The sequence below is a fragment of the Cuculus canorus genome, chromosome 19 (genome assembly GCF_017976375.1).
Source record: "Cuculus canorus isolate bCucCan1 chromosome 19, bCucCan1.pri, whole genome shotgun sequence".
Taxonomy (NCBI): domain Eukaryota; kingdom Metazoa; phylum Chordata; class Aves; order Cuculiformes; family Cuculidae; genus Cuculus; species Cuculus canorus.
Genome location: NC_071419.1, coordinates 7,248,617 through 7,267,196, shown reverse-complemented (window position 1 = coordinate 7,267,196; position 18,580 = coordinate 7,248,617). Strand labels below are relative to the sequence as shown.

The window sequence follows — 18,580 nt, the reverse complement described above, 5'->3', positions numbered from 1 at the left end:
GAGATAAGAAATAATCTCTGTAATCTGTCTTCTATCTGTAATTCTAATGAAAAAGACTCTAGTAAAAGAGCTTCTGAGCTGTCAGGCACAAGACATTACTCTTAATGCCCTTCACTCAAACACCAGATCTCATGTACTTTAGTGCTACTCACTTTACAGTTTGCAAACTGTAGTGGTCTGTAAAGCAACTGCAAAATACATATATACATTCCCATAAAGTTGGCAGGCAGGAGCCATTGCCTTCAGGCAGGAAAAGTCAGGAGCTTGCACTCAAATGCTGCCAATACCTAATTAAGTTATTTGTAATTAAAACAGTAAATTTTAAATAAAATATTTATTTTACCTAACAGCTAAGTTTTTTCTTAATTTTATCATAACAGCTCCCAGCTCGTCCTCAAGAGATTCCAAGCGAAAATAAAATACAAAGGAGGCCACAGATTAGTTTCCAAAATGTTGAGTTCTTTGATTTTAAAAAGTTTAAAACACACTTGCTCCTGCAATACTTCTGAATGCTTTGCATTGAAAACATACTACGCAAACTTCAATTATTCCATTTTGTTTAACCTTCTCCAAAATCTTACTGGCTTCTATTCTTACCAAAATTCTCACAGTGCTTTAGGAGTAAACCATGGCAAATCACACAGCACCCAAATGTTCACTCGGATTTTCTCCTATACTTCAAGACAAGACACATACCTCTTGATAATCCAGCTGCTACTTTGGTACCTAAATGGAAATCTGGCTCATCTGAGATCCCAATCCAAACAGAAGTATTTTCAGAAACATTTAAGTAGCTTAGACAATATAACCTCACTTACAAAAAATATATTTCTCTGTTAAGGAGACTCCTACATTTAGTTCATGAACAACTGGCCGGTACAAAACAATCACCACCCCAGTTAAGCTGCACCTTTTGCCCTCTGAGTTTAGATTATCCACCAAAATAGAAAAAGTACTTACCTATCCGATTCTTTGAAGGTCTTCACGAGCGTGGAATAAATATTTTGCTCTTTTCTTAAAGCAAGGATCAGCTTTTCATATTCAGCTTCTTTATTTTCCTAAATCAAAACAAGAACACGCTAGGCTTACAAAGTCATTTTTAAGTTTGCATGTCTACAACTATCTGTACACCTGTGTTCTGAAGAAAATGTCAAAGAAGTCGAAATCTAAATTTGTTGACCCAGGTGTTTGCCCACCTCTAAAGATAAAACATGAATCTGGAAACTATTCCTGGTACTTTAAACCGGCTACTATTAAAGGATGCAAACAGTGTTTCACTATTTCCTACCATAACCGAGTCACATATCTAAAAAGTGGTTCATCATTTTTATCACAGTCTAAAAAGCCTCTCCCTCTCGCCCCCAGCAACCCGACCTCCCTTTACAACTTGAACACACGGGAACTATGGCAGGCAGCTATTGCAGAGAAGAAGAAAGAGAAGGGAAAGGGAAGCAGAGAAGCCCACGCTCCAAGCACACATCTCAGAACATCGTCCAAACAGTCCTCTCTATATTCTGGATAAAACTGGCTCTCTTTGGGGAAGGGGTTTCTGCAAATTCTGTTCCATTTCTGGACAAAAAGGACTGTATTGAGCTGAGAAATACGGGATGAACATGTCAGAGACTTGCTCGTCGAGTCAGCTTTCTGCCCACTCAGCTGGGTCACCACCAGCTGCTGCTTTACTTCTGCAAAGAAAAGGAAATTGTTTACCTCCAGTCTTGCTCATAAGAAGGTATATTATTATGATTAGAACACACCCGGATTCTTATGCTACATTATCAGTAAGGATCCACTAATTTTCCCAGACATTTTCACTCCAGAACAACCAAGCAGCCACTTTTCAGCAGGAGGTAAAAAATGCAGCTATCTAAAGGAGTATTTGCTTGCACTTATTACATAAAAATATTCAGGATATCAGCCGTCTGGGAGATCTACAGCAAATTTAGAAGTATTAATGTCAGACACAAACACTCCGCCTCTGTTCAAGAGGAACTGTAGGCCTTGATGCTTCCCTAAGTTTTCTTTTTTGACTGAAAACTGAGAGGAAGAACCAAAAAAAAGTGCCACAGCTATGGGAGAATGCGTACGGCTCTGGTATGACAAGATAACTCTGGAGAGCAAGAAGGAAAGGTAATTCTATTTTCTCCATATTACAACCTCAAGATTGGAAACTAAACTCTCAAGAGATCCTAAATCATTAGTGAACAGATCATTAACAAGGAGGAAATCTACACCCAGGAGCTTTAAGCAGCTGTTATTACTCCAATCACAATTCCTTAGGAAGGAATTGCAACAAAATTTCAGCTACGGAAGAATCTCGTTAATTCACACTAACGATGCAGAGACTCTTGTTAATTTGAAAAATTCAGTATTCTGCAAAGTAAACAGCACAAAAGCAAGGACAACTGTTGTTTACTTTTAATTATTTACACTCATACTTCACAGTATGCTGGCAAATATGTTAAATAGTATTTTGCAAGTGTAATCAAGTTTTGATCAAATTACTCCCGTTAAGGTAATCTGCATGTCAGATCTTGCTGCAGAAAGAACAGCTTCTCCGCGGAATGCTACGGGCTCCTTGACGAAGTGACCTTGCCTTTGTAAAAGTGCATCGTGCTCAGCTACCATCACTCCTAATGGGAGCTGTATTCTAACAAATGTTTCCAGGCTCCAGTGCAATTTATACTTTAAACACTGTTCTGTACATGAAGTGCAAAATACTGAGCTTGATATCAAGCTGATTATATAGATGAGCAGAGGAGGAGCACATAGCAATGGCTTCTGCTGAGAAACACAAAGGCAAACAGATGGAGGTGGGTGATCCAGACTCCATTAATAAAAAAAATCTCACCAAAGAAACATGTAAAAAAAGTACATCTTACAGCCTGAATTCAGGAGTCTTATCCATGTGTTGGAAACTCAGCCTTTCAAGAACAGCCACTAAGCATAAAATACACAGATTGCAATTTAACTTGGAAAAAGTTTGATCACAGCGACACTGATCAATGACGTAGAAAGCAACAGGAAGGAATAAATCTTTTGACTTAATTTAGTCAGTTAACAGGCTGTTAAAAGTTCTAGTGAACTCCTCCATATGTCTGATACAAGCCTTGCAATTATTCCTGAAGACAGTACAGAACCATACCCTAATTAAAAGCTCCCTCTGAAGCACTGGCAGAGCACTGTCAGTCTGAAGAGTTTACAGTACACAAGTGAGATAACGGTTTTCACCAATTGTTCAGGGTCTGTGACAGCTGTGTTAGCAAAGCAGTGCTACACATGGAACCCTGCTCCGGATTCCTATGGTTCTTTTAGAATTCACGTGTTAATTTAGTTCCACATTTGCACCAAAATCTCAGCAAGCTCATGAGATCCCTCTAACTATTTTTTCCTGCATAATGGAAGTCACAAGCTGTTTCTTATGTCTTCTTTATCCACATGTCAGAGACTACAGTCAAATTATGAACTCTAAACTCCACTAGTTAGGTAGAGGTTAGTAAAATCGTGAAGAAGTGTTCTTGATTTTTCAGAATCCATAATAATAAGGATAGGAATATACAGCACAAACATCTCTTTCTTTCTTTTTTTTTTTTTTTCTGTACACTATTACTGTCATTTCTAAATAAAGCGTAGGAGTGAATTATTCCAATCAACTCCCCAACGGTACACAAAACATAAGGCAGCTCTGTAACTTAAATAGACCATAATGCTGTGGGAGTTAATGAAACATTAAACCTCTTGACACATGGTGTGAGGGAAAATGTGTTAGAGGAGATAGCTGCAAGACATCCAGGACCATATTGCAGTGAAAGATTTATATTCCCATGAAAGGAGGCAATCTAATACATTAAAGTCTATATTTAAGTCTGAAATACTATTGCTAAGCAGCAGTGGTAGGAAACATAACTTATTTTCATTAAAGGTTTCTCAAATTGTAAGCAATGAAAGTAAAAGGTTTATATCCCCACAATAAAGATCTTACTGGCAAAGTCACAGGAATATCTGGTTGCCTCATTGAATACGCTTGCTTACAACAACCCTTAGGACTATTTCAAAATCTCTGAAGGATGAGAGAATGAATGAGTGAGCAAGGCCACAGCCTGCAACTCACCAGAATCTCGTGATCTCTTCTAACGCTGCAGTCAACTTTACGCATGGTCTACCATAAATGAAACAATCGCTAATAAGGTTAAAATTGTAACGGCCCACTGAGTCAAGTATCCAAAGACAAAAATTACTACATCAAAAGACTTTGTTAGTGACTTTTAGAAGATGTCATCTAACCACAGAAAATGTCACAAAGCTGTCACAAAGGCCCCCAAGGAACTTACAGCCCTCTGGGTGATATGTGAGGCAAGACTAGTGGACTATACATCGATCTCCAAATATCACTTCTTCAGGCTAACTCCTTTAAGGTGAAATTCCTGCTAATATGGAAACGGTAAGAGGCACCAACCACATCCATTCCCATCACCAGGCCACGCTCAGTGTTACAGGATAAAAGCTTCACGTTTACAGTGTGTGAAGACATGGATATTGACAAAAAAAAGATTGCTGTTTTCAGCTACAAGCTAATCTCATCAAATCAGAAATGGAACTATCACCTTGTTTATACGTTCACAACACCCATTTCAAGAGACTGAAAGCAAGGACTACAATGCCCTGATCACTAATAGAGAGGATACTTGCATAAAAACAGTCAACTACATTGCTTTTTATAATCACAAGACTCAGCAATACGCACACTGGATGCATTTCAACAGCTGCATCATGCCTGCAGTACTGCACAATGACACCAATTCCCATCCTCATGACACCCATCACCTGCAATGTTGTGGCTGTACTGATAACTTCCATGGATTGACTATTACTTCTTCAGCAGCAGCAAATCAAGCACCACAGCTGCATGCACACCACTTTCTTCAGATCTCTGCCTGCACAGCGCTACCTCCTATATACAGGAGTGATAATAACCAAAGCCAAATAGCATGCCAATCACAGAGGAATTAGAAAGTGCCCTGTGTCTGCAGAAACCTCAGATTTGCCTTGCAGCATATCAGCAAACGACATTCTCTGCTCCACCCTCAAGTGGTATATTAGCTCCCAGTCCCAAAACCAGACATCACAGGAAGGCTACATTAGAGCAAAACCAAGATATTTTTTGTTACACTTAGAGAAATCAATTCAGAATTAAAACTCATATCACTGTAGCCCATTGCTGCGATATACACTGCGTGCAAGATTACACACACAATGTAGAACAGAATATTCTACATTCTATATTCAGTAGAATATTCTACATTCTATATTCAATAGAAAGCAGATGTGCAGCTCAAGGACTGAGCAAGAGCCACTTTGTTCAATTTTGCTGCTTTTCTCAGTAGCAAAATGAAACACAAAGGTCTAAAAAAAAAATCTTTGTTACAAATATATTTACCTAACAAATGCTCCAACAAAAGAGCTTTGTAAGTATAGGAGCATTGGTTGTGAAAGACAACATTAAGCACAAAACCAACTAAAGTTTCCAAAATTTATGTATGAAGTCCATCACACTTCTAAATCCCTTGGCTGTAGAATAGGTTTCATTCTGAGACTTCACAGATACCAGAGTCAGCAGTTGCATAACTAACCTAATTATCAGTGCCCTCACACACACTCTCTCTAGCCCATGACAGTGGCTCAAGAATCCAAACTCTAATTAGAAACTGTCATTTATCTTCCCTGGCCTGGCTAGGGCACCCAGCGGAGCTTTGGATGTTGGTTGCTTTAAAATTTATCGTTACATTAAAATAAAGTAAAAAGGTATGATGAAAGAGAGAAAGTTCTGCATCTCTCAATTCAGCTTCTTCAACTTTAAAGATCAGTGAGGCTAGAAGAGCTTGGTCTCTGTTCTCTCTGGTGGGGAGGATCCAGCTGTGCGTTTGTTGAGAGTTGGTGCAGCACTGCAAAGTCATCAAAGAATCCGAGGCAGCCAATGAGAGCAGCGCTCAGGATAATCCGTGTCCAAAAACTTATGATTAATATGCCAAAGTGGTTCTTACATGAGATACCTTGCACAGAGGTTGAGCTGAGAGGACAATGGGTTATGATTAGGTATTGTTCACAATCACTAAGTGAACCAGCAATAGAGAATAGCTTTGATTAGAAGGTAGGTACTGGGTCATTACTGCGCACGGCTTCGCTTGCCACTGTTCCCTCTCCCAGTTATATACCTGTACTGGGAGTGGGGTGTACAGAGGAAAGTCAGTGTTTGATTTTCATTAATTCTGCATGATTTTCTATCACTCCTAGGGCCTTCGTGACAGAAGTTATATGCATGCAATGCAGTTTGTTTTACAGAGGCAGAATTTTTACTCAGTTTTTCACAGACTTTGTGTTCTCTGTATGTATATTCGTATATTCTCAGCACTGGTACCTTGGCCATCAGTGATGCAGTTCCTTTACTCTAAGCTCATCATGCAACCCATGTCTCAACGCATTCTTGCATCTACCTTGTTTAATAATAGCACCGATGACTTATTAAGTATCTCATCTCTAGTGTGTTCAGAATGTGACACAAGATACAGCATTCATGTTTCTTTTGCCACTAGCTCACTTTTTTTTAAACATCCTTGAGAAAACTCTTATTAATGACTGATATATTATTAAAGAAACTAAATAGCTTTCTCCATCATTAGTATGTTTTAGACTAATTCTTTTTACTTTGCCTTGATGCTTTTGGAGACCTTCACACACCAGGCTGCAACCAACACAAAACCAGACAAGTAATGCACCTTCAACAGTAATTTAGATGTTCGCTAATTTGTACACAATAATAAAAAATGCACTAATGGAGTCAGCAATGATTCAAAAACTTCTTAGCAGCACCTGACTATTTTTTTGCTAGTACAGAAGCTGGGGGTGTAAGGGGAAAGAACTAACTACATTTCAAGACACTGAATTTGGACCTCTCATTTCAGGTACTAACAAGTCTTTTCAATTTATGGCATCCAATAAAATAACGGGAATACATTGTCCACCTTTTATAAATATATATATATATATATTTCTGTGCTATTTCCTTTCTTCTTTGCTTTAGAGTACTTTTCTTCTTGCCCTAGACATATCTTCACTCCTCCCTGTATTTGTTTATCCTCAAACTCCATTTACCTCCTGCAGTCACTAGCTCTGTGCAACCTTTCTTCTTATCTATCAGAAATACACAAACTCTCCTCTACACCTCTCTCCAGAAACGCAGATACCATCCCACTCAGAGCAACATGTCTACCTTAATGATCACAAAACTCTAACCTCTTACTGGCAGGCAGAACATTTTACACCCTTTCTGAGAGTAAACAGTTTAGTGATGCCATACTCGTCAGAGTACAATAGTATGTACTCATGAGACCAGACCTATACCCCCAAAATCATATGACACAATTATTAATGAAGATATCGCTATAATTTTAATACATAACATTTTGTGACAGTATTGATCTGAAGGAAAAACAGTCCCTTGACACAGAGGTGAATTACAATGTATACAAGTCCACACCTTTGAAGCCAAAGTCAAAATCCTCTTCAATCTGATGTCAAGGTATTTATCTGCACATGACCAGAATTATGGAAAACTCACCTCTAACTCTCTGACTATCTTGATGATTGACTGCTGAGACTGTGCAGCACATTTTTCCTTTACTAAGCCCTCATTTTTCAGTTCAAGTTCTTCGTTGGCTCTTAGTAGATTCTTGTACTTATTCAGGAGTTCCTGCAATTCCACATCCTTTTCTTTAACTGTTCCATCAAGTTTCTAACAAAAGAGAACAATGCAACAGTTTTATAAATTTACTCTTGTTTTATATTGTAAAATACAGAAACAAAAAAACAATATCCCAGGAGAATATCCAAGGATGATGTGGCACATGTTCTTTACACACGTGGCAAAAGAAGAGCTCAACTTAACATAACAGAGGCGAAGTCAAACAGAAGCTTTCTCTACTATCCGATCCTGTAGGTATTAAAAAAAGTCAAGGAATGCACTTTGGTCTCCAGATACAGAGCAACCTCAGCTGTCACTCTCTGCACGGCTAGTTGAATCCCATCAGTACTTTTCAGGATTATACCTCCAGCTATAAAAATACCTAAACAGGGGACCATTAACATTCAGGTAGGTCCCTTCTCACATACATTATTTTGAATGGGCTCCAAGAAAAAAAGATAGAATATTACAGTGTCTATACCTATTCCTCAGCTTCGAGTTTCTGCACAATAAACTGAAAATCACAGGCACTTCAGAGCTTTTAAAGTATCTCACCACAACAGTGAAAATTCAACATAAGTACTAGTAAAGCTTTCTTCTGCCTGTCCACACGCTTCATAAAACCCTAACAAGAAATCTTGTCGAATGCTACACTCTCTATAATTATATGTCTGTTCTGCAAATACACTATTATGAAAAGTGAAGGATTATCATCAAAATCAACAGTAATTCCAAATACAAATGTGATTTTGTAATAATTTCTCATATAAAACCAAATGATATCTTTCCATTTTTCATTTCAACTCTACCTACCTGAAGCAGCAGATCCTTTTGATTGACATTGTCAGTTAGCTGCTTGATAACTAGTTCTTGGCTCTGCAGTTTCTGATTGCTTTCACTCAAAAGAGTATTGTAATGATGTTCAAGCGCTTTTTCTTTCTCAGTCATTTCACCGTGTAATTTCTCCAGTTGATTTCTAAGGTCCTACAAAAAAAAAAATGAAATTGAATATTTAGCAAATCAACTTCAAAAAAAATTTAAGACTAACAACCCACATTATTAGCTCAACTTTCTATTGCTTTAAGTTACTCATATCACTGAATAGTCTGGAGAATTTAAGCTAGTTTCTTTGCCTTGGCATCAGTGAACACAAGAAAGAAAACTTTTAAATGAGGTGTCAGTACTGTCTTCTAAAAATCTAGGTTGTTATTGTTTAAATGCTTTTCATACAGAATGCCTGGACTCTGAGGCTGTAGCATGCACGTAGATGTTGCAGTCAGAATGAACACTCACTTCTGAGTCAATTTACTCCCTTAGTAGAAATAGGAGAAAATTGGTTACGGGTGATTCAGTTTGTCATTTGCTCTTTTTCTCATCACGGCATGAAAATTCTTGCACTAACATTATATTACCGGTGACTTTTGCATCAAACAAAAGGTCAGAAATGTTAAAACATTTTCTTTTGACAAGAGCACCAACTTCAAGCAACCAAACAGATCAGTCTCATGATTAGAAGTTGTGAACAGAACTTGATTTTGATTCTGGCTCTGTTAATTACTCCCTGCAGCTCCACAATTAGCTGCATCACCTCCATATTTTACCTTCCCATCAGAGAAACATCTACTTCTCATCCACTTTGCTTCTAAAATGTAGTAATTACCTCTGTCAACAGCCTTACAGAGTAGAAAGACCAAAGGACTTTGAGATCTCTTAGGATCAACACGGACTATTGCAATGGAAAAGCAGGATCTGAAAATAGAGTTATCTATGGAGTTTCAATATGAACACTTGATAAAGCCTTGGGTTCCAGGCAATAACATCCAACAATTCTTGTTCCGTACATTTTGCTATGATCTGGGGCAATTGCTAAGTCAATGAGAATATATATAAAATTATTAGCACATAATTAATAGTCAGTTCCCAGTCAGAGTGGAAAATATGCAAGATCCAGGGCAGCAGAAAAATCCATAACGTGGCTTCTCTGTCTTTCCAGCTTCTCTCCCACCATCACTCTCTGTCATTTCAAACTCTGTTGCTGATTTGTTGGAAGTTTTAACACTGCCAGCTGAAGGATGGGGAGCTTACATAGACACCAGCCTCATTTTATAAGGTTTTACTCTGCAAGAAGATCTAAAGCATTTACTGCATAGGTTGTGTGGAAAAAAGAGAAGTAGGAACTGCTAACAAAGGAACTGTTGTCTAAAATTAAACAATTAAAACTTACAGGAGACTTTATACTATCTAAACTTCTCTTAAGATCCAAAGAACCAGGTAACACTGCCTACATCTTAAAATAAATGTTTTGCATTTATTCCCAAAAAGGGCCCATTTGTGAGGCAACATAAGCCCTTTAAATAGTTTGCACATATGGCAGTCACCTATAAACTTTATATTTACCTCCACTGGGATTTGAAATTCAATATTTGTTTCTTATTCCAAGTAAAAGAAGTAGTACTAGTGACACTTTAATTGCAATCTCTTTACAAACTGTTTTATGTCCTTTTCTTGACTTAATTACCTTGCTTCACGCAGGTTCACATCAAATCCTTAACATCATTTTACTACTTCAGTGCTTTACTACTGTTTATTTTGTGCATTAAATACAAATTGTCATTTACAATGCCTTTCAGTTCACTTGCTTAATTTTACCTCCCTTACGAGGATTCAGCGAAGAAATCCCTAATAGCTCCCCAAAAACCTCAAACGTTATTCAGTTTTGAAGAATGATTAAGCTTAGACCTTCAGTTCTGCAAACTAATAAATTTATTTTTTTCAGGACCCAAAGAACTATTTGCTTGTCTAAGAAAACTAAAGAATTGCAGAACCAGATCCAAGTTTTTTGTCTGTATCCACAAACTCTCAAATATGTTTCTGTTTCTTCCTAAGTAGTATGAATATAGACCGCAGTGCAGCGCAGCTCTTTTGAACGTAGTCTGACAACTGCAAAGTCTTTTGGCTTCAGGTTATGGAGCTCTTCAAGAGGTCACATCAAGCCCATTCATATACAACACGGGAATTGAAAGCAAAGGATCAGCCGCAGTGTTATGCTTTTCACTACATTGCAAAGTTCACTCCTTGGGTTTGTATTTTTACATTGATTTTATACTACTATATCACCAAGAGGCTTTAAGTGAATACACGATCTGTTGAGTACCTAAACTTCAAAGGAACACTTTTGCCCTGTCCTGTAACCTCAAGCGACCAATGCTCTGTGACGCCTCTTTATGAAAACCATGAACAGCTTTAAGAAGAAAAGATGACAGACACAGATAGAAAAGATGCTGCTGCAATAACAGAATAACCTCATCTCAGCCATCTTGGCACATATCGTATGTCAGGTACAGAAACTAAGCTTCTCCCTTTAAAGAAGCAAGAATATTATGGTCAGGCGTATGGAAGGAGGTGGGCTGACCCAGCACACAACTGTGGAACAAGTGAAAAAGCCTGCAAGAGACTTGCAATTTGCTGATATTTTTCCTCTACTATTTGTGCCCCCAGAGCTTCCTAAATCCTTCCCCAAACAAGCTAAGTTGGAGACTGAAAATTATCATCTTTGCATAAGCTAGAGTTCTGTAACACACAAAACTATCCATCACTACAGCAGGTTGCTTGAACTCATTGACCACTCAAATTGTCTGGGAGAAAAATCTATCGGTTTCTGTACATTGAGTTGCAAGGATAATATAATATCTACTGTTCTCAGAGCATAAACTCTGCAATTCCCTTTGCCAATCTTTTTCTCCAGAGACTTTCCTATGATTAATGATAGTTGAACTAAGAAAGATGAACGTGAAACACTATAGTGTAGAAGACTGGAGCAGCTGCCTCCCCCTCCTTGTCAGATGGAAAACAGGTTGGTGAATAATTAAGTTGTGAAGCTCCAAAACCTCCCTCTCAGGCTACACTGCAGGTAGGAAGCCTAAATAAATTCTGCCTAATGAGTTATTCTGCATTTCCCCAACCAACTGATCAAATATGAATACCTAGTAAATACACTCTAATTGTCTACATTTAGGCCTGCAGAGAGAATGGATATTTAAAGTGTTTAATCCCGTAAATTTGAACAAACTCTTCCATCAGGAAGTACCAAATCTCTGTTACAGACACAGCAACATGGTGGGGACAAGCCACCAGTCCATGTTATTCCTCATCAACTGTATGTAAGAATACATGCCCAACGTTTCTCTATTTCAAAGAGCTTAAAGCGATGCTGAACCACTGCTTAACAGCAGCTTCTGGAATAAAAAAGAACTGGAAGAGTTTTTGTTTCTAAAGGTGACCGAGGAACAAACAGAGCACGTGCCCATCTTGTGGCAGGCACATGGTTCAAGAACATCTACGCCCATTGCTGCAGAACTCCCAAGGGTGAGCACGGTTTGTGATTTGTGTGATCGGCTCACATAGAACCATAGAATGGTTTGGACTGGAAGGGACCTTAAAGACCATCCAGTTGCTACCCACCCCCTGCCATGGGCAGGGACACCTTCCACTGGATTGGGTCACTCAAAGACTCATCCAACCTGGCCTTGAACACCTACAGGGATGGAGTAGCCACATGTACCAGTTTTAATTAATTTAGTATAATCTTCTTCCATTCTAGGACAGCAAAGCCCAAATCATCTCAACAAGCTGGGTTCACAACAGAGCAGAAGGACTGATTCTGGATCTCTATGGTCTGGATTTCTTTTTTAAATATATACACACAAATACTGGGATTATCTCAAATACAGTATATGAAGAGTCATTGAAAATTCCCCTGTGAGTGAATGAAGGGAGCTAAGACGGCAGTTCATTATACATATTGAGGGCATCTTCTACAGTTTAGGCACATTCTAGCTAGTGTTACTCTAATAAAATTAACACACTGAAAAATAGGTATCTGAGCATAAATAGAAGAGAATTTTTAAGGCTGTCTCATAAAAAGTTTGCATCAGATCACTGAAGTGGTTTTCCATTTGTCAAAGAGCAAAGTATCACAGCATATTTTTTTACTCCCACATATCTACTACTTAATGGGCAACATTTCACAGGCACCATTGCTATATCCAAATGTACTAGCGACTCCGAAATTGAAGCAGCTGTTCTGCAAGGAGTAGGAAATAGGTTAGGGATATAATTTTTATAAGACTGCTCATCTTTTGGCAGGAATGCTTTTCCCCAAAGAGCTAGTCATTTATATGAAAAACTTGGACATAATGGAGTCAAACAGGCTCCTGTAATACAGGTAACTTTGAATCCCCTGGCAACTCCCTACTCAGACCTATTTTTCCTGTATTTCCTATATAGAGCAATATTCTAGCTCCCCTGAAAGATTAAAAAAATTCTGAATAGAGATGACAGTTAAATATAAAATAGTTTAAATCAATAAAATATGTTTTTTGTGGCTGTCTTACTGACAGGAGCGATCTGTTCTTTCTCTCCTTAACCTCAACATCCTAAAGAAATTTCAAAGCACACCAAAGATAGCAATTTTGTGACAGCAGCCTTACCATGGCTGACAATCAACCCCAACTGCAAGTTGAATTGGGGACAGGAGACAAGAATCGCTTTGTTTGTGGGTAAAGGGATCCCTCTGCTGGTTTTAAGTGATGCTGCAGGGACAGCAATGTTCTACCTAGGTCCTTATTTAATAATTGAAGCTAAACAGTCACTGAATAAAGACAAGCTCATTTAATCTTTCGTGTAATTTAATATAGCGGGATACTAATCCCTAACTGAAGAGGATCAGACTCTGCACGCGGGCAGGACTCTACTCATTATGCAAATGCTGCCCTAATAGAAGCAATGGTGAGAAGACTTTATAAAGTCACTTTATGTGACAAGATGCAGGTGAAAAGTATGTTTAACACAGAGCACTCAGCAAAAGGGGCATTCTTTTTTCAAAGAAAGAAAAGAAGAAACCAGATTATTCACTTTGTTCCATGAGCTGCGCATGCTGGAAGCAGAAATGCTTGCCTGAACACCAACAGCAAGGTAAAAGACTAAACACAGTATGAAGCGAACATAATTAATGAACCGAAACAGCACATCATTTTTATGTTAAATTGCGATCAACTAATCCTGTGCTTTGGGAATTATATAAGCAGAAATTACTAAATATATAGCCTTTTCAGGGACACTGCTACGACAACAAAAAACAAGGTGAAGTGTGGCTTAGAAGTGCAACAACTGGCTACTTACTCCTGTTCTGCATTAAAAGAAAGTAATGCTTAAGTAGTATAATTTAAAGTATAGCCATGTCTTAAGATAAGACAAACACAGCAGAAATACAAAACGTACATCATCGTGCATGTTCAGACTCTGCACGTCTTGGTTTCAGAAAAACTGAAACCAATAGTAGCCATTTACCACTTATAAATTATTTTCTTAGGATCTGAGACTATCAAAACTGTATTTATTTTAAAATATCTTTCTCTGTAGACTATGTACCATAATTTTCCTCAATCTCACCCACAATCTATAGAAGCCTGGCTTCAGGCAAATGCATCTACCTTTCCAAATATTATTCAGAATAAAAACCTAAATTTGTTAGGAAAAATAGCTAAATTATTTTTAAACTTTATGAAGTAAAGGAAAAAAAGTTATAATAACATTAATGGTTTTGTCACTTCTGCTCTTCTGTAGCTGGGCTTCATCCAGCTCCTTCTCCATTTTCTCTCTTTCTAAATTCAAATCATTTAGCTCTTGATCGGTCCTTTTAATCCTCCTTTGTAGTTTACGATTCTCAGCATCCTTTGTGAGGTTTTCTGAACGCAGCTCTGCTAAGAGGGTCTCTTTTTCCATCAAGAGAGCTTGGTAATCCTCAGCACCCTGAAACACAAAGCAGCATTCAAATTCTCTTAAGAGTATTTTGTAGAGACTGGAAGTCTTAACTCCTGTTGAGCCTAAACCCACTCCCCGGCACCTCTTTCCAGTACTTCAAATTGTGGTACAAAAATGCAGTGAAATGAGAGTTATTTACACAACAGAGAAAAGGTTACACTGAAAATTTTCCCAACTAACAACACAGCTTTCAGTGACATCCAGCACAGGGTAATAATGTCTTAGATAACCTTTCGATACAGCTTGAGTGAAGGTGTCCATAGTGCAAAGGAGATCACATTATTATTGTTGGTTCCCAAAGCTCTTATTGCATAAAGCTTTCTGCTTTGAGGTCAGTTTGAATCTAGACTAGGCCAGGAGTTTCCAGGTCATAACCATATTTTCAATATGAAATAGCAAGTCTGATTTGTGTTCTTCCCCATCACACACTGTTAAAACCAACCTCCTTGAAGCTCCCAACACAGATGATGGGAACATTGGGCTATGCAACGTGACCTGCTCACAGAACTACCTTCAACTCAAGTTTGTAGCTAAAGAGCAGAGGAATGAGGAGAAAGGCTTGTTCTGCCACCCCCCACACTACATGGATTCTGTGGACAGGAGGGATTAGTTGCACACTTTTTAAATCTACAATTTTTCAAAAAGAATAAAGCATTCAAAAATGAAAGAGCTAAAATTAGAGTAATATTTCAAAGTAGGACTTCCATGGTATGAAAAAGCAAACGCAAGTTATAGACTTACACACAGGCCAAAATGACCTGAAGAAGAAATAGGGTAGATTTTTCTCAATAATTTGGTTTGGGAAATCTTTTTCAAAGTAAGAAAAATAAAAACATTTTAAACAACATTTTGAACTAATTTCCATTCCTCTGCTTCCAAAGACACAAAGCACTACTCGCTGCATGGAATTACAGAGAAGGGACAAGCAGGGATGGGAGAAGCCACATTAGTTGCTTGCTTCTTACCTTGAATTTTTGCACATGTGCTTTGTGAGTTGCCTCTCTTGCCTTAGCCAATGAAGCATTCAGATCTTCGATTTCAGAACAAAGTTCCTCATTCTTTAAGCAAAGTAAAATGAACACTATGTAGAAAGAATTATTTCCAAGGGGTGGTGATTTAGTAATAGCTATCCCATCTCATTATCCACTCATCCAACTACACAAAACAAATACTTTAGAGAACAAAAGCCAAGAACAAAAACCAAGAACATCATAATAAATCTCATATAAAGAAATTCTTGCCCTCATACAACACTCACGAAACTGCATATTACTCAAGTATTTCCCATTCTTCCACAAAATCCAAATTTCAGCTGGTGTTGACCTCTTCTATTTTAGCTACCTTTGTGACAGCTCCATTTACTCAACAACATAAAATACTTCTCATACCCTTTAACCGGTGCTCAGAATTGATAAAGATCAGTGTGCAACTGAAAATATTTTTCTTCAAAGTTCTTAAGGAAGAAAGTATCAGTTGAGTATCTCTCTCCTCTCTTCTCCAGCCCAAGACCCAACGCGCTAGATAAACAGAACTGTTTACAAATACGACAGCCGTGATTAAGCACCTGCTAGAAGTCTCCTAATAGTTACAGTGAGATCAGCCAACCCCTGCCACATACACAACGCACACACTCCCCTCCCAATGACGGTTCTACAAACCAGCAGATCATAATCATCATACCTCTTTTTCCTTCGCTTTTAATGCAACAGTTAGCCCTTGAATGGTTTTATCTCTTTTCAAACCATTCTTCTTTTCAACAGCAAGCTCATTTTCTCTCTCTTGTAGCTCTTCTTGAAGTGTCTAAATTAGATTATGTGAAAGTTGCATTAACTTCCCACTAAGAGATACTGTAACTGCACATTAATAAGAACATTCTCTCAGAGTTCTTCTATCTTATTACTCAGATTACTAACATAAAATATAGTCCCAAAATGCAAGTCATCATCTTAAATATGTGCCTGGAATATCGTATAAGAAGTGTAATCTCACAGGCTGGCCGTGAGGATCAGCTTCAGTATTTTATAAGCGTGCTCCACTGAAAATTGCTTCAAAAACAAGGTGAGCCTTCCTGTCACCTAACATAAAGGATAATTTACCAGAGCACTTGCTTTGCTTCTTTTTGAGGCAAGGCCTCTCTGTATCTATGAACGCATTACAGAAGAGTTCCTAGTATGCACTGTAAGCGGTCGAGGAAACAGAAACAAGAAACTTACCTGAATCTTTTTTTCAAAGGAATTTCTCTCATTCTTAAGTTCCATTCTAATTGCCTGTTAGAACAAAACTGTTGTTATATTCAAGCAATTTCATTCTAAACACAAACGTAACTCGTGAAGCATTAAAATGAAACTAAATGAGTTTAAAAACATTTTGGGATAAGAGAACCCTAAAATTAGCATACGCCTCAAAATTGTACTGCATTCAACATTTTGGCAGGAATATATTGAATCCACTTCTCCCTGGAAGTCTACATATCTCCCTGGGCAAAGTAAGAGCCTGTCCAAATTAATAAAATAAAAAGAAAAAAAAACACAACCATCAAACTATATAACATGTTTTTCCATGAGACAGGACAACCACACTCACCGAGCTAATAGAAATGCATTTTTCTGTGACATTTATCTATGTCAGCAAGATGCTTTTATCAAGAGCTTTTAATTTGCACTTTTCCTTGAGGGTTGGGGTTACAGATATTTATTTTTTCAAAAAGTAGTAGTATACAAAAAGGGAGCTGCGCAGAGGGATACATCAGAATTATGTCTCCAATACTGCATCCCATCATCATCATCATCATGATACAGTCTGTTCAACTCCAATTAAACAATTAAAGATGACACTGTCCCTGTTTTCACCTTGACACACAAATATTTTTGTGAAACCAGGGTAGTTATTCCTGACACATTGGTTTAATTGCAAGAATATCGGGAAATACAAATTTTTAACTTCACTAATCAGTCCCGTCGTAGAAGGTTCTCTTGTCTATTCTTGATATAAGCAAGAAGAGTATTTGGGTACTGAATGAAATTCTAAAACAAAAGGGAAGAAGATTTCCCAGAGGCATGACAGCATCCATGATTACTTCCTGAATTCTGCAGCTTTAAGCTACTGGTTGAACCATCAACGAGGGAAAAAAGACAAGCCTTATGACTCCTTTCTACTTTTCAGGATATTGGTCTTCTTCATTTAGGAGTCAAGTGAAATAAAAGACTGACTCTTAGCACTCTTGTCAGCTAAAGGCTAGATTTTGACTTCATTTCATGAGGGTTTTTTATGCCTACCTCCTTTACTACAGCTTTTTCATAACAGTAGATACTTCCCAAAAATTAACTCTCAATTCCCATTCTTAACTTCTACAGAAGTTACGTCACCTATTGAGGGACCAATTCACATCTAGAACATTTTAATATATACTTGTGTCAAGCAATTGCACAGGAGCTTTAATAAAATGCAGGCATACGGTCAATGGAAAACATGATCTCTCACTGAATGAATGGTAAGCATGGATAATAAGGATGAATATTGACCACCAAACCACAATGTAACCAGGGAATGTTAAGGGAATGGAGAAGGGAACAACTGTGAAGAGTATTTTTGAAAATTGGCTTAAGTAACTCACATACTGTCATGCACAAAACCTTTAAAATCCTAGACCACATGAGATTTGTAACACAGAACTGTTCAGTTTCCTCACCTCTATCTCACTATCTTTTTCATGCCTCAAAGCAATGGTAAGTTCTCTGATTTTTGCTGCTGATAAGCTCCCATCATAAGATCCACTCTGAGACTTTTCCTCTTCAAGGTGTTGAATTATAGCTTCTTTACTTTTCAATGACAGATTCAGTTGCTCTATAAGTCTAAAATTATAAGATTTTTAATATTAATCTTGCATCATCTACCACCAATTCTCCAGTCATTGCAGTAAATCTTGCAGACAACTTTCCTAGGTGAAGACTCCAGACGATACCTGTAAAGCTTAGGGTGGTGCTTCCACAACCCGTCCTCCCTCCAGAGAAACCAGAAAAG

General features: G+C 37.9%; 1 protein-coding gene across 1 annotated transcript in view; it reads right to left on the bottom strand.

Moving 5' to 3' along the window:
* CDK5RAP2 (CDK5 regulatory subunit associated protein 2) overlaps nucleotides 1-18,580 on the bottom strand; it is an 84,245-nt gene that overhangs the window by 50,708 nt on the left and 14,957 nt on the right. The window contains exons 8-15 of the mRNA XM_054084221.1: nucleotides 18,249-18,411; nucleotides 16,774-16,827; nucleotides 16,241-16,360; nucleotides 15,526-15,618; nucleotides 14,330-14,548; nucleotides 8,552-8,722; nucleotides 7,616-7,789; nucleotides 961-1,058 (exon numbers count right to left, since the gene is read on the bottom strand). Of these exons, the coding sequence (XP_053940196.1) occupies nucleotides 961-1,058; nucleotides 7,616-7,789; nucleotides 8,552-8,722; nucleotides 14,330-14,548; nucleotides 15,526-15,618; nucleotides 16,241-16,360; nucleotides 16,774-16,827; nucleotides 18,249-18,411 (1,092 nt within the window). The remainder of the gene's footprint in view (nucleotides 1-960; nucleotides 1,059-7,615; nucleotides 7,790-8,551; nucleotides 8,723-14,329; nucleotides 14,549-15,525; nucleotides 15,619-16,240; nucleotides 16,361-16,773; nucleotides 16,828-18,248; nucleotides 18,412-18,580) is intronic.